General features: G+C 47.2%; 1 protein-coding gene across 1 annotated transcript in view; it reads right to left on the bottom strand.

Moving 5' to 3' along the window:
* SLC9A1 (solute carrier family 9 member A1) overlaps window positions 1-14,244 on the bottom strand; it is a 54,807-nt gene extending 40,563 nt beyond the window's left edge. The window contains exon 1 of the mRNA XM_074976317.1: window positions 13,292-14,244. Coding sequence (XP_074832418.1) covers window positions 13,292-13,649 — 358 coding nt within the window. The 5' untranslated portion in view covers window positions 13,650-14,244. The remainder of the gene's footprint in view (window positions 1-13,291) is intronic.
* Between the last annotated feature and the right edge of the window lie 256 nt (window positions 14,245-14,500).

The following is a 14,500-nucleotide window of genomic DNA, read 5'->3' on the forward strand; positions in this document are numbered from 1 at the left end:
AGAGCCTCAGTGGCACCCAGAGGAGTGCTCTGGCAAGAGAGAGAAGGTTTTCGGTCTCAGTTGGAGAGGATTATAGCAGCTGGAGGAGTAGGCAATACAGATACTTGATGCTTCCAAATATAAGCCCATTATCCACTGGCTGGCGCCTCCAGTAGAAACTTCTCCCATAGCCATTTTATCATTCCATGGCCCATCCAATGGGCTTCCTTGCACCTTTGTTTGAAGCTTCTAGTTCTGTCTGCTATTGGAGATTAGGCAGCATAGTTGGACAAACATTATCCTAAGGCTTTGTCCAGCTATGGAGTCAGACTCATGTTCTTACCTGATTTTATAAACTCTCACTCAATTATATTTACATTACAGACACATTCCCCAAGTCCCCTCCAAAGCAAACACTGGGGTTAACAAAACTGTCTGTGGATCATGCCTTGAAGGACAGTTTTTGCAGTGGTCTAATCTGTTAATTAGGGAGATGGGCTTCGATTTTTTTGGAGTGGGAGAGATGATACAATTATATTGGTTAACCCTTATGGTTGATATAGTTGAACTAGTACAAGGGTGTCTAACATCAGTATGGCTTATTCCTTGTCCTGTATGGAAATAAGCTATACCAGTGTAAGAAAGGTTATACTGTTATTACTGCATCCAGACCAGGGATGCTTTAACCATACCAATATAGTTAATGCAATATAGTATGTGTGTTTAGACACAACCTAACAAAAATAGTCAAGTAAAAAGTTGTTCATATTCCAGGGAGGGCTTCATAAGTAAACATCATGCTACAGGAAAGGTCATAGATGTGACCTACACATTTCTCCCCGATTTCAACTGTAGCAACACATGTTAAACGCCACAAATAACCAGGCTAGGAGGAATTATTTCACATACAGTTGTCTGCAGCTGCGGGTGTCTGATAAAAAAGAGTGCAGGTTATCTTCACAGATGTCACCATGATGCAGCTTTTAACACAAGTATTAAACAGCTTTTAATGCTGCATGCCAAGGCAGATTTCTTAGTCACCATTTCATAAGCAGGTCACTCCAGAAGAAGTTGTACCAAGTGGGGGTCCTCATTTTAAAGGAATTACTACACTTCCTGACACCTTGTTTTCTGTGTTTTGCAATGGGTTAAGACTGTAGGAAGGTGCAGACTGAGGGCCTTAGGGAAGATTCATAAATGGTTAATATGATCGTAAGACTGGCATGTCATGCAATAGGCCATAAATAAACTCATCAAGTAAAGTAGCACAACTGCTTTTCTCAGGTTAGAAAGACATGTTCAGCATTTTTGGGTTGGTGGGGAGAATATCAAAGCTTCTAAGAAAATAGTTTTGGGGCTCCCCCCACATCCCCTCCATGCAGAAATGGGAATCACAGTGGAAATATTGCAGCTTCTCAATACTGCAGCTTCTCAGGCAAAAACCAAGCAGCAAAACTGGCAGCACATGTTGGTCTTTGGCTTTCTGGAAGACAGAACCCCCTTCGTAAATTCCACATCGACATCCAACATCACTTGCTGATTCTTGAGCATTTACAGTAATGGGAAAAGAGGCAGTTTTGCAGACTATACTTACAGAGATCAACACATTTTACTCGCACTGGGGAGCTTTCTGGGGCCTTGCTGTTATCAGTCTTTAGGACTATATTCAGACATAGAATTAACTGCTGTCTATCACACTGACCACTACTGTCTCATGGTTTCCTAGTACTCCCTCATCAGTCTGTCTGCACCCATCTGTTGTCTCTTGTCTGTACTCAGAACCATTTGCAATTAAAGTGTAAGTATCTTTTTGCTCTGCATTGCTACACTGCCTAGCATAGCAGGGTGCTGGTCGGTAGCTCCTAGGAGCTACAATAATACAAACATTTGCTATATATTTTAGAGCGTTTGTGTCTGTCCGTGAGCCTGTCTGTTCTAGAATTCCTCCTAAATGGAAAGTGTTACCACCACCAAATTTGGTATGAAGCCTCTGTTTATAACTTAAAGCCAAGGTCTGAGTTTGGTTGTGCCAGGATAATGGGAAGTGCCTGGCATTTGAGTGTTTCTCATTGGATGGAAAACAAGGGCTCTGACCTTAGGGATAGTTATACTTCACTTGGACTACAGGGAGGCAGCGCAGCCCCCACCAGCTCCAGGGGAGCAGCTGCCAGCAGGGTAAGACACCCCTTATCATCCTGGCCGGCCCAAGAGAGCACCACCAGACAGCCCAATCCCCTGCCGTGACTCCTGCGCATCTCACACCTTGCCCGAGTCTCTTCTCACCCCCAACTTTGACTCCTGCGTACTCCCAACCGCTTGCCCTGAGCCCTCCACATTTCCAAGCCCCTCCTTTGACCCCTGTACCTTCCCCATCCCTAGCTCCCTGCTCGGAAGGACCTGAGAAACTCCGGATAAAATCTTCTAGTAAATAAATATCCTGTTGAGAGAACCAGTCCTCTGGAGCCTTCCCCAGCAGCACAACTTGGGGCTAGGTCTATATACGTACATGGCTTCTTGGAACAACGATGCTGCAGTTGCATAAAACTGCCAGAAATCCTGGAGGATATCCTGCAGGGCAAGCCCTCATTGACGCCTCTTCACTGTTCTAGGACCTGAAGCAGCAAGGTTAACCTGGGTGTGCTGGCTCTAGGTGCATTCATCCAAGCTCCATGATTGCAGTGCAGATACATGGCCCCCAAGGCAGCGATAGGCAACCTGAGGCCTGTGGACCCCATCTGCTCTCCCCAGCCTCTTGTGCACCAGAGCCCAATACAATTAGAGTCAAGGCTGTTCCAGCTCTGGGAGGGAGAGGGAAGGAGCACGGATGGAACATGAATCAGTAGATTCATGGTGCTTCTACAGGGCTGGGAAGGAGTGGGAGCAGTAGGAAGTGTGGGGCCCTGGTGCATGAGAGGCACGTGGGGGAGGTGGCAGACCAGGGAACCCCAGTGGGGGTTGCTGGGGCCCACTGAGGTGAAGGAGGGCCACTCATACGGCCCACTCTCTATTTTTGGTTGCCCATTGCTGCCCTGGGGTGTAGCCAGTTCAGTTTCAAAGACTACAGAACCACTCCTGGCAGCAGATGCTCGATGTGTTTACACTTTGGGTTACGGAAAGGAGAACTGAGTAAATGTCAAACCCAAAAGGGATACCGGGTCTCTCGGGAGACTTCTTTCCATCACAAATTAAAACCCCGATAAGACACCATACACCATCCTCTCTCTCTTTAAGGACTCACAGATGTCTAAGTGTGCCATTGGGAGCTGTGCTGTTGAAACTTCACGTATCAGGCTCAGAAATGGCTCTCTCGCCTGGGTTTGCTGCTAGGATTTAGTACGTTATGCAAGTGACTCCCAACCTGGGAATATTTTGGAGAGTGGGGCGGGGGGGAAGTCCCACTGCAGATTAGCAGAAAGGATTTTGCTCCAACAAAAACGTCTTTCACAGGCTTGCTAAAGCTAGAGAAATTATTTTTTTTCCTAACATTAAACTGTACTTAACAGCTGTCTCCAGGAGCTTATTGTACTACAACTTGCCCAGCCTACCTGGTGACACAGAATACTGATTGCCATAGTGCTTATGAGTCACTCATAATTGAGAGAAATGTATTTGTTTTATTCTGGCTATAACTAACACTTTGCACTTACTGGACTTTCCACCAGAGGATCTCACAGCACTTGACTAAAATCAAGTGTCCCGAAGGCTCCATAAATAATCTATCCATTTTGTAAAAAGGAGAGTGGGGGGAGTGAAAGTGTGGCACAAGACGAAGCTCTCTCAGGTACCAGCAGACGACTGTGGAATGAAGTCTCCTAGGAACAGAGCACCATCACAATCCTCTCTGCCCCAGAGTGCAAGGTGCATTTCTTTGCCCATGTCTTCACTATCACACAGCTGCCCCCTCTCCCTTCATAGCCGACAGACACTAGTCACTGTGATTACTGCAGTAATGAAAGGTGCTCAGCTGCTAACATGAGCAAAGTTCGGCATACTGCAGTACAGGATATGGAGATTAAGCAACACCCCTCTGTTTATGTCTACACAGCAGCCTTACTCCAAAATAAGCTATTTCAGAAGATGGTCTGCAGCTATTTCGAAACAGAACATCTGCACAGAATAAAGCCATTTTGAAACAAAGTCATTGGACTAACCATGGCTTATTTCAAAGTAGGCTCTATTCCCTGTCTACCAAGCCCCAATTTTGAAATAGCTATTTTGAAATAGGCACTATTTTTTGTGGAATGAGGTTTACCTATTTCAATATTAGCCACACTATTCTGAAATTTCAAAATAGGGGTTACATGGTATAGATGCAAATAAAGTTAGTACAGAATAAAAGGCTGTTATTTCAAAATAACTTTGCTGTGTAGACATACCCTAAAGACGCTGAGCTGGGCAAAGACCACGCTTCCAAATTCAGTCTACCGCCAAACTCTCCCTTCCCCTTTAAAGGGGCGTATGTGTCACTCAGGTGTTACCTAGCATGGGTTCATTTGTGGCCCTTCCCAATGATCCCTTTAAAATCAGCAGAAGCAAATCAGGCCTTAAGATATTTTACAAAAAGCAAAGTGTTAAAGTCTTTTTATAGCATCAGGTGGGGTCAGGGAAGCAAAGTTCTCTAACCAATGCTACTTGAAGCAGACTCAGTCATCTCAGTAATGCTTTGAGCCTATTCCTGGTGGATTTCAGTTTTTATTTGACCAAATTAAGCCTTGGGGAGAGAAAAGAATGAAATGTTTACAACACTGCTGCAGTAATTCATTCCTCATTACCGTTTGCTTCTAAAGTTTCCTCCCTCAGCACCCACAATCCATTCACAGAGCCAATGGGCCAGATGCAATAAAATTCAGAACCTACCCACATTACCAAGACCATTTTAGGGGAACTCTCCTATGGGGAAGTCTATCATTTCACACCACAAAGATGGTTTTGAGGGGAGAATGGGTTACTATAAGCAAGATCAAACTATTTTTCAACACAACAAAAGGCTTGTTGAATTTCCATTTTGCCTAGTGAAAAAAGTGGACCCCTGGGGGGGAAAAAATATTTCAACTTCCAAGGTCTCTACCTACTTATAATCCAGTGAGAACAGGATTACCCCCACACGTTTTCCCTCTGCTTCATTCCATACTTAATCTTACCTTTGTATCCTAACACACCCTTTACAGAGATGTTATCTGGAGTACACCTATCAGAACTCTACCTGTGGTTAACTTGCTGGAATACTAGGTGCCTTTCATGACCACAGTTGTGGCAGTAGGGCAAAATATACAGTGATTCCTAGTTTTTAAAGCCAGAGGAGATTATTACGATCATCCTGATTGGCCTTTGTTATGCAGGAAGCCAAAAGTGTCTATTTAATAATCTCTACTTCAAAACCATCACATCTGTTTGAGCACCAGCTGATCTAAAGAGATCTAGCCTTGGTTTAAAGCAGAGGTCAGCAACCCCCGGCCAAGATGCAAAGCATGGCACACAAGCTGATTTTCACCAGCACGCAAAGCAGGAGCTCAGCCCTGGCCTCCTCACCCATGCACCTGAGAGCTTACTCAAAGCCATGCCATCTGTGGCTTAACAAAAGGACCAGCTAATGCTCCCAACCACCACAAACAGTAAAGCTCTGAATCTGAATTTAATTTATTAATGAAGCTGTTGTAAGTAGGACTATTAGTGACTTTAAAAAGTATCACTGGCACCCTACATAAGAGGTTAAAGGTCAAATTTCAGCACCTCACCTCAGAAAGGTTGCTGACCCCTGCATGTAATTAAGAATCAGCTGTGTCCATAAGTAAGTTGGTCCAACATTATCTTCATTGTTCCCTAGTAACCACAACCTCAAACCATTTAAGACTTTATAGGTTAACACGTTGAATTCCATCTAGAAACATATTGGGAAGGACGGTAGATCCTTAGACAGTTTTCTGATATGCCCTCAACCTACACAGTAAAAGGAGGGCTCCAGCTGGGACATTCCATTCTAGCTTCTAGGTACACCTTTACTTATTAGAAGACAGACTCATTCAAGGCCAATCTTCGTGGGGTTCAATTTTGCAGACCTACTGGGACATGCTAAATGGAACCATCAGGGCTCCGTAAATCAACTCTGGTATTCCTCACTGTCATGAGGAGTAACGGAGGTCACCTGAAGAGTTTCTCCCACTGTGTTTACGGCCAGAAAACAGTCTACGATGTGTAGCTGGAATCGACCTAATTGTTGTACTGGAACTGTGTATCTTACACAGACTTTTTGGCCTTGTGTAGACCTGGCCTCAGTTTGAGCAGTCTTGAGGCATAGCCGGATACTGATTGTATTTTAGAAGTCCTGTGGCACCTTATAGATCAGGCGTGTCCAACCTGTGGGCCGCATGCAGCCCTGGACAGCTAGTAATGCGGCCCCACAAGATCGTAAACTTTTAACATTACTATGTGATTTATATACATTAACTATATTATATATTTTATATGCAGCCCGAGACAATTCCTCTTCACTCAGTGCAGCCCAGGCAAGCCAAAAGGTTGGACACCCATGTTATAGACTAACAAATATGTTATCCGTTAGTCTGTAAGGTGCCACAGGACTTCTTGCTGTTTTTGAAGACACAGACTAACTTGGCTACCTCGCTGATACTTGACTGTATTTTAGCGTACACTAGGGAGCACTCTCCAAGGGGAGAACAGCCTGCTTTTACCACACATGTGCGCACACTTCCCACTTGGTAAATAAACCCTATTTAGCGTCAGGAATCTTTCACCACTCGTGCCTTATCGACCTTCTTACTTTCCTCAGAGGAAACCGTTTGTCTCATTCTTCTGTTGAGGCTGCAGCAGCAGACATAAGTTGGAGAGAAAAGGCCACAGATGGGCTGGCAAATGGTGGGAAGAGACAGGAAAGAAATAGCTAGGTGCATTAGCATCACTCACAGATAAGGAAGTGAGGGAAGCGAGAAAGACCAACATATCTGCTTCTGAAAAGAGTGTTTATTATAATTAAGAATAATTTGCATTTCTATAGCATCAGCCAGACAAGAAACTCAGAGTCATTTATTCACGTTCATGAATCAAGCTTTAATACCAAGGCAGAGGCGGTATTATCCTGACCTTCCAGGGGGAAAAACAGGCCCTGAGAGCAGGGAAAAAAAATCAGACAAGGGTGGCACAGAACCCAGCTCTTCTGACTCCCATTCTGCCTTACCCACTAGACGAGAAGACCCCTCAGTCTTCAGCAACCTGCTGAGGAGGCACCAAGAGTCTGAAAGTGAACCTGGATTGGGTGTTTTAACCATAGCAGCCCTACAGCAAATGTGAAAGTTATAAAACTAAGCAAGGGCACATTTATGGAGTCCAGACCCCACTTACATGTACCTGCTCTGGTTCCAGTGGAATCAGTCCAGCCAGATTCCCATCTGATGGCGTAAATTGGCCTTGCTCCCTTGGGTTCAATGGGCACAAGCTCCCCTGCCACCAAGAGCTCCACCTAGATGAACAATGGACTCTGCAAGGCACAGAGTCCTAGTAGGGCAGTTCAGACTCAGACAATTAGTCTTATTTCTACTCTATAATGCCCACTACATGAGAGCTTTCTATATACATCAGAAGACATAGCCCTTGCACCAAGGAGCTTGCAATCTAACAGATCAAACAGAGGAAGGATGGGGGAGAGAGAGATAAACATGCAATTAAATAAATATCATTGTCTCAGACTGCTTTTCTCTCAAGTCAATGCTACTTGACCAGTCCCTTACAGGTGTCATGGTAGAAGTCAGATTGTTGTCCACTGGCCACATTTCTTGTCCTTCTGGATGCTCTTATGGGTTATAGACACTTCAGCTGATCTACAAAAGGACAAATTCAAGCTTCAATTCTTTTCTTGCTACTATTGCACCAACACTCAACTTGCCCTGTTTCCAACCCGGTTAGAAGCTTCTTGTGAGATTCAGTCCAGCTCCTTATATTCTTCTAGGAAGAGAATTAGAAAGAAAACTCAAAGAAACCTGTGTTGCCATCACAATGAGAAATGCATATCTGAAGAGACCAAGTCTGTCACTAGACACATTTCTTAGATCTTTGGTTTCAGAGTACAACAGTGAGAGCTCCCCCACACCTGCACTGCATAAGCTTCAAAATGCCCTGGGTCTCCTCCCACCTGTGAGTCAGTCCTTTGGTCATACCCGCCTTCAGGTCTCGAATAGTTCCTCAATCTTATGCACTGTGCAGCCCCACTCTTCTCTCAATTTGTCTCTTTAGCCAACCTCCTTACAACTTGGTCTCTATTCCAGCCTCGTATGTCATGGTAGGTACCTGCACCACACACCTCATTATGTTCTCTCAATGAATTGGACTCCTCAAACCTTAGATACTTCAAAATTGGGCAATAAAATAAATTCCATTATACATGCCTTGTCAGTTCCTCTTTATGTAATGGGTGGAAAGTCCTGGACAGAGCAGGAACCACAGGCATCGAAGCCATGATTCTGAAAGCCCAGCTTCACTGGACAGGGCACGTCATACGAATGGAGGAGTCAAGAATCCCTAACCAACTCCTCTACAGTGAGCTCTCCCCAGGGCAAAAGGAATCAAGGTAGGCCTCGCAAGAGATATAAAGACTGCGTGAAGGCCAACATTGCTCATGCTGGTTTAGACCAGCAAACAGGCTGGCGTGCTCTCGTACGACACGCTTATGACAACTTTGAAGAACAGCGAAGCATACACCTCACTGATGCTCATGAGAGGAAGAAAGCAACAGCCGCATCAACAGAGCCAGGACAATTCCCTTGCCCCCCACTGTGAACGCCCATGATGTTCAAAGCTTGGTCTCCTCAGCCACATGCGAGTCCACAACTGATGAGACTGTGCAAGCTCAAGATGTCATCGGATACAACGGATTACCTACTACTACTAGTAATGGGTGGGATTTTTTAAGTCCCATTTCCAGAAGTGGTATAGGCATGTAGAAACCAAATGGTACAATTTTTCAAGACCACCTATATGACTTAGGAGTCCTAGCAACACCAACAGTTAGTAGCATTTAGGTGCTTTTGAAAAGCCTATACATTACAAATACAACAATCAACAGGACATGTATATAATAAAGACACCCTACCCTATCCCTCACTACTCCACTTGCATTTTGCCAATCTTGGTGGTCCCTTTTCCATCTCAAGTTCCAAGTTCTTTGAGGCATGAACCTCCTTCCTTCTTCTAATTCTTTTTCAAAGTGCCACATCCACACCTATATCATAAAAATGAATAAAGACTATTGAATATTTGGCTGCAGGAATGACACACTGTTGCAGCAAACTGCCTGCTGGAGTTGGTGACGTCTCAGACAGTAACACAGGATTACTGACATAGATCAGGTCCCGTATGCTGTAAACAGGCTCCAAAAGGCCGGACAGGCAGACCTTGCACATCCACTGCAGCACACTGACCACTAGCCATAATGCCAGGTCTGTATGTCTAAGTGGGACAGAAGGAAAGCCTGTGAAGTGTTATTTTTCAAAATAGATGTCCAGCTCAGATCACTTTATACCTCATTTAACTTAGCTAATGATTACATGGATTGCTTTTTAAGCACTGGTTGATATCTGCTGGTCTTGAGACAGGTTGCTGTAGCAATTGGAGACCCAACCTTCAGAAAGTCCAAATGCTGTAAAGAAAAACCAGCAATGACTCAGTAATTATAAACAGGCTCCAGCCAAACAGGAGGGCTGTGTCCGTTGATGATTTAACATCTCCCATGAGAGAAGGAGAAAGACCACATTCACCAAGAGGTACTGACTCCCAGGGACTCTCAGCATGGAGGAGACACCTAAGCATCACTGCACAGACCAGTACAGCTTCACAGTCATTGTGCAAAGTCTTAGGAGAGGAGTGAAAGGTGGTAATTTCTGCCACCGTATAGATGTGCAAGGTGACTTAGGTGAAGCTGCTCACAAGAGCAGGACCAAAATATTTTAAGTTTGCAACCAAACCATCCTTCATCGAAATATGGAAGGCTTAGAGAGAAAGGACCTTCCATAACGATACACCTTCAATTTGGACAATTCTCAGCATAGGGCAGTATTTTGTAACATTTTGCTGTTCTACAGAAGAAAGCTGTGGACCTCCATGTGCTTGAGTGATAGTGTTAAACCTCAACATGCCTGAAAGGTATTTTTACTGCACAGGCGAGAAAAGTGAGGCACACAGGTGAAGAAATTTCCTCTAGGCCAAACAGCAAACATGTGGTAGAGGAGACACATGAGTGCCAATCCCCGAGCTATTCTGCTGCAGTCTGGCACAGTAAGGAGACACCATGACAGATACTACTCCTGTAATTTGTTATTAAGCCTTTATTTGCATTCCTTACTCATTCTTTCCATTTCAGTGGACGTGGAAGATATTTAGTTATGTCTGAATTATATGCCTGTCTCCTAGAGCTCTTGGCACTGAAGGTCAGCTCCCTCTCTCTAACCTTGATTTCTGAAGTCACAGTTGATTTTAGTACTATCAACTGATCTTGCTCTATGACAAAGTTGGCTAACAGCAACACCGTAAGCAGGCATGGAGTAAAGACAGGCCCAGGAGAAACGTTAAAAGAATAAAAACGAGAGGAGGGCTAAGCTGAAACAGCACATGAATCCAGTTTTGTCTGAGACTATCAGAAACTGTCTTAAAATTTCTGCCCAAAAGGCCCATCAGGGTGCACACACTGCATCAAAGCCAGGGGAAACATTCTGTCTGATACTGAGTCTGTTCTGGTCTGGCTATGGTCTGAAGAAGTGGGTCTGTCCCACGAAAGCTCACCTAATAAACTATTTTACTAGTCTTTAAAGTGCTACTTGACTGCTTTTTTTTGATTCTGTCTCTGGCTTCATACGGACCAATACTTTGCATTTCAGAGCTCAGTGGTTAGCAGCTTTGCTACCACTTTCTCCTCTTAAGTAGATGAAAATTAAGGCCCTGTCTGCAAACTGAACTCATCGAGCAGCAAATAATGTTGCAGCAGTTTGGTTTCCACTAACATAGTTGGGACCAAGTTGCATATAACCAGGCTCCCAAATAAAGATCAGGGTGTAATGTTTCCATAATCTAGTATGGCTATACAGGAGTATGGTTCCATCTACACTGGTGATGCAAACCTGTTACATTTCCTACACATTAGACAAGTTACATCCCCATACCCAGTGAAATAGGGTGTACAATCTCTAAGTGCCCCTTTGCTAATATACAAGTCAGCATCAGTCTCAGGTGCTAGTGAACCCACAAGAATCCCAGTCTACGTGGCTGGTGGAGATCACCACTACAAGCATGTTTGTGTTACACTGGTGCTCACATCCAATACCAGTTACATTCTCACAAATCAGCAGGTAACAGACATTTGCAAGATGGCGGCTCCTTGAAGCATATAACAAGAAGAGGGCACCAAGGGCAGCCACGATGCACATGCCCGAGATCCCAAAACCCGATGCCTCAAAGACTGGGTGGGTAGGCCACGTGCCGAGGAGGGTGAGGCTCTTGCAATGTTGTCCTGCGACAGATTAAACCAACAAAAATTCCCCAAGATACTCATTTGAGAGAGAAAGATAGTGTTCAAACTTGGGGGAAGCAGGAACTGAGGAACATGACATAATATAGCAGGTGCCTGTTGACCCTCATAATAGCCCTTTAATTTTTAAGTTGGTCTTTCTTCATCTCCTTTCCCACCATTTCTTCAGCATGCACCAAGCAACCCATCCATACTGCCACCAGCTATGTAGATACCAGTTAAGTCTACACAATGCCCCCCCGAGCGTCTACACACACACACACACACACACACACACACACACACACACACAGTGTGTTTTGTTGACATTATGTCAGCAAAACTCAGCACTTTTTCTGTCAGCATTCTGCCTCTTCACGATGAGGAATAACACCTTTGTCAACAGTTTGACGACAAAAAAAGCTGCGTAGATCCTCCAGGGGGCCTACTGTCAACAGAGCTTCCAGTTCACTGGACAGCCCTGTTTGCTGAGTTTCCAGTTCTGTCGAGAGAGGGACAGGGAGTCTGTCCGCTCTCTCTCGTACAGCGCGGATCACTCTTTCGATCCGCTTTTGTGCGTGGACATGATCTGCCAACAGAAGTTTTGTCAGAAGATCTAACTTCTGTCAACAGATCGCAGTAGTGTAGACATAGACACCCAGAACAGCATTTCACAGGATTTTAATTCAGTCCCTTGGGGATCTGTAGTAGTTCAGGCATTATTATTTAGACTAGCTGAAATCACCAATGCCTACCTCATTTGAGAGACTGTCTGATCCGGTCTACAAACCTCCTATGTTGTAATCCCAACTCCCAGGCAGTCTCTCCCTATGCAATTGTGGGCCAGACACACACTCTCTGTACCCAGGTATAAGTCAAAGTTTGCAAAGAGTTTGAAAGTAAGAGATCTGTGCACAGTGCTGAACACTGTTGCCATTAGCCATTCTCCTTATGCCCCCATTTCACATTCGTGCTTGCACTACCCGAAAGGCCTAAGGACTCAGTGGACAAATCTTTCATCTGGTTAATCAAACCCGGAAATCCCACATAATCATGGATTTGTATGAGGACTGAATTAGGCAGCCAGTACCTCACATGCTACAGGGGTGTGATTAGAAGGGCCATGTAAATTCCTAATGTTTCCTCTTTGCTCTGCAACCAGAACTAACATGAGTAAAACAACCTAGGCGGTGATATATGCTGTGTCCCCAGCACAGAATACCTCAGTTACCTGCAATGGGTTCTCTGGATACCCAGCCTCCCACAAACCCTCTGGTGCATAAGAAGCGACAAGCTCCGCTACTGATTAAAAACCTTAAAAATGATACAATCGCCATAACCCAAGATGTAGAGTTCTGCAGAAACTGCTGTTTTGCAGCTTCTGCACAGACACTATAGATCACTCTGATAAACAAAGATGCTCAAAACAGAAGGCAGCTAGAGCACCGACTGGAAATTGGACCATGCTCTTTGCCCCGTTACCCACCTTCAGCCCATCCTATTTCCCTACAGGGCATTTCTGCTGCCTCTCCTGCTTGTCAGCTAGAAACACCAGTTTCTCAAGGCATGCTGTGTGGCTGGCCTGCAAGTTGTGACTCACTCACAGGATTAAACCCGAGGCTTAAGTGGCTAAAGGTCAGGACAAACAACAGCATCCCATCTACCAACTTCTGCAAAGAGGTCTGATTTCTCCCCCTCACAAAGTTAAGGCAGGATGCTGCTGGACATGAGAGTTCTGGGTCAGACAGGACCAACCCGTGCTCATTGCCACCCACCCACCCCACCTGCAAAGAAGCGGCAACCTACCCAGCTTCATGAGGCAGGCCAGCAGGATCCAGAGGGAGATCTCAAACGGTATCCGCACATGGGTGTAGTCGATGCCCAGGACGGGGAAGGCTTTCCGCTGCTTGCCGTGCCCGGGCCTGGAGTCGTTGGTCCGAGGGCGAACCTCCGGGGAGACATCCAGAGGGGCCGCCGTGACATCCCCCGGTTCGCTTCCACTGATGACTGCCGGGTAGCGGTGGGGCGGCTCGGAGGCCAGCATGGGGTTGGCCTGCAAGCCATGGCTGTGCAGCCAGGGCAGCAGCCCCAGCAGGGCGGCCACCGTGACCAGAAAGGGCCAACCGCGCAGGGAAGGGGCACCCCGGGAGCCTGCGGCCGGCATGTTTCCCTCGCCCGGCTGCCTTCAGAGGCTGCCCGCTCCTCCGGGCGCCCTAGGGAGCCGCTGCAAAGAGGGGCAGGAGGGGAGGCGGGAGAGGGGCAGAGCCCCCCACATACAGCCCGGCGGCCCCCGAGACGCGGGTGGGAAACAGCAGCTCATGGGACCAGCACCCGGGGAGGGCGAGCGCCAGAGCCGGCGGGAGGACGGCGAGGGTCTCGCAGAGCCGGCTGCGAAGCGAGACGCCCTCCCTTCGCCCCAGCGCAGGAAGGCGGCCAGGGGGGCAGAGCAGCGGCGGCCGCCGCCCCGGGCTGGGAGCCCGCAGGGACGGAAGGCGCAGCAGCCCCAGGCGCAGCGGAGGGAAGGTGCTGGGGGCGCAGCCGGGGCCGCCCGCGCCCTGGAGACGCCGGATCCCCTCTGCCGGAGAAGGGCTCGCCCAAGTCCCTCCCTCGCGGCAGGGGAAGTCCGGCTGCCTGGCGGCGCGGCGCGCCCCGGGCTAGGGGAGCGGCCCTCTAGGCGGAGTGTGCCCGGGAGTCGCTCCGCTCAGCTCCGCTCCTGCAGCAGCGTGCGCTGAGCCCCGGCTCGGCCGGCTCCCAGCCTTATAGCCGCCGAGGCAAGGGCGCAGGAAGAGGCAGGCAGCGGCCGAGGCTCCACCGCTGCTACAGCAGCACCCACCGGCTGGGAGCAGCACTGCACAGGGTCCGGCTGCCGGGCCTTTTGGGGAGAGCTGGTCCGGCCTTACCCGTGTGGCCCGCAGGTTTCATTGGGGATCTGCCCCCGCCCGCGTGCAAGCGGGTTCCCTGGCCAGCTTTCCCGGGACCCGCTCGTCCCACGAGTGACCCTTGAGAGATAGGAGC

Source organism: Carettochelys insculpta, chromosome 24, assembly GCF_033958435.1.
Source record: "Carettochelys insculpta isolate YL-2023 chromosome 24, ASM3395843v1, whole genome shotgun sequence".
Lineage (NCBI taxonomy): Eukaryota > Metazoa > Chordata > Testudines > Carettochelyidae > Carettochelys > Carettochelys insculpta.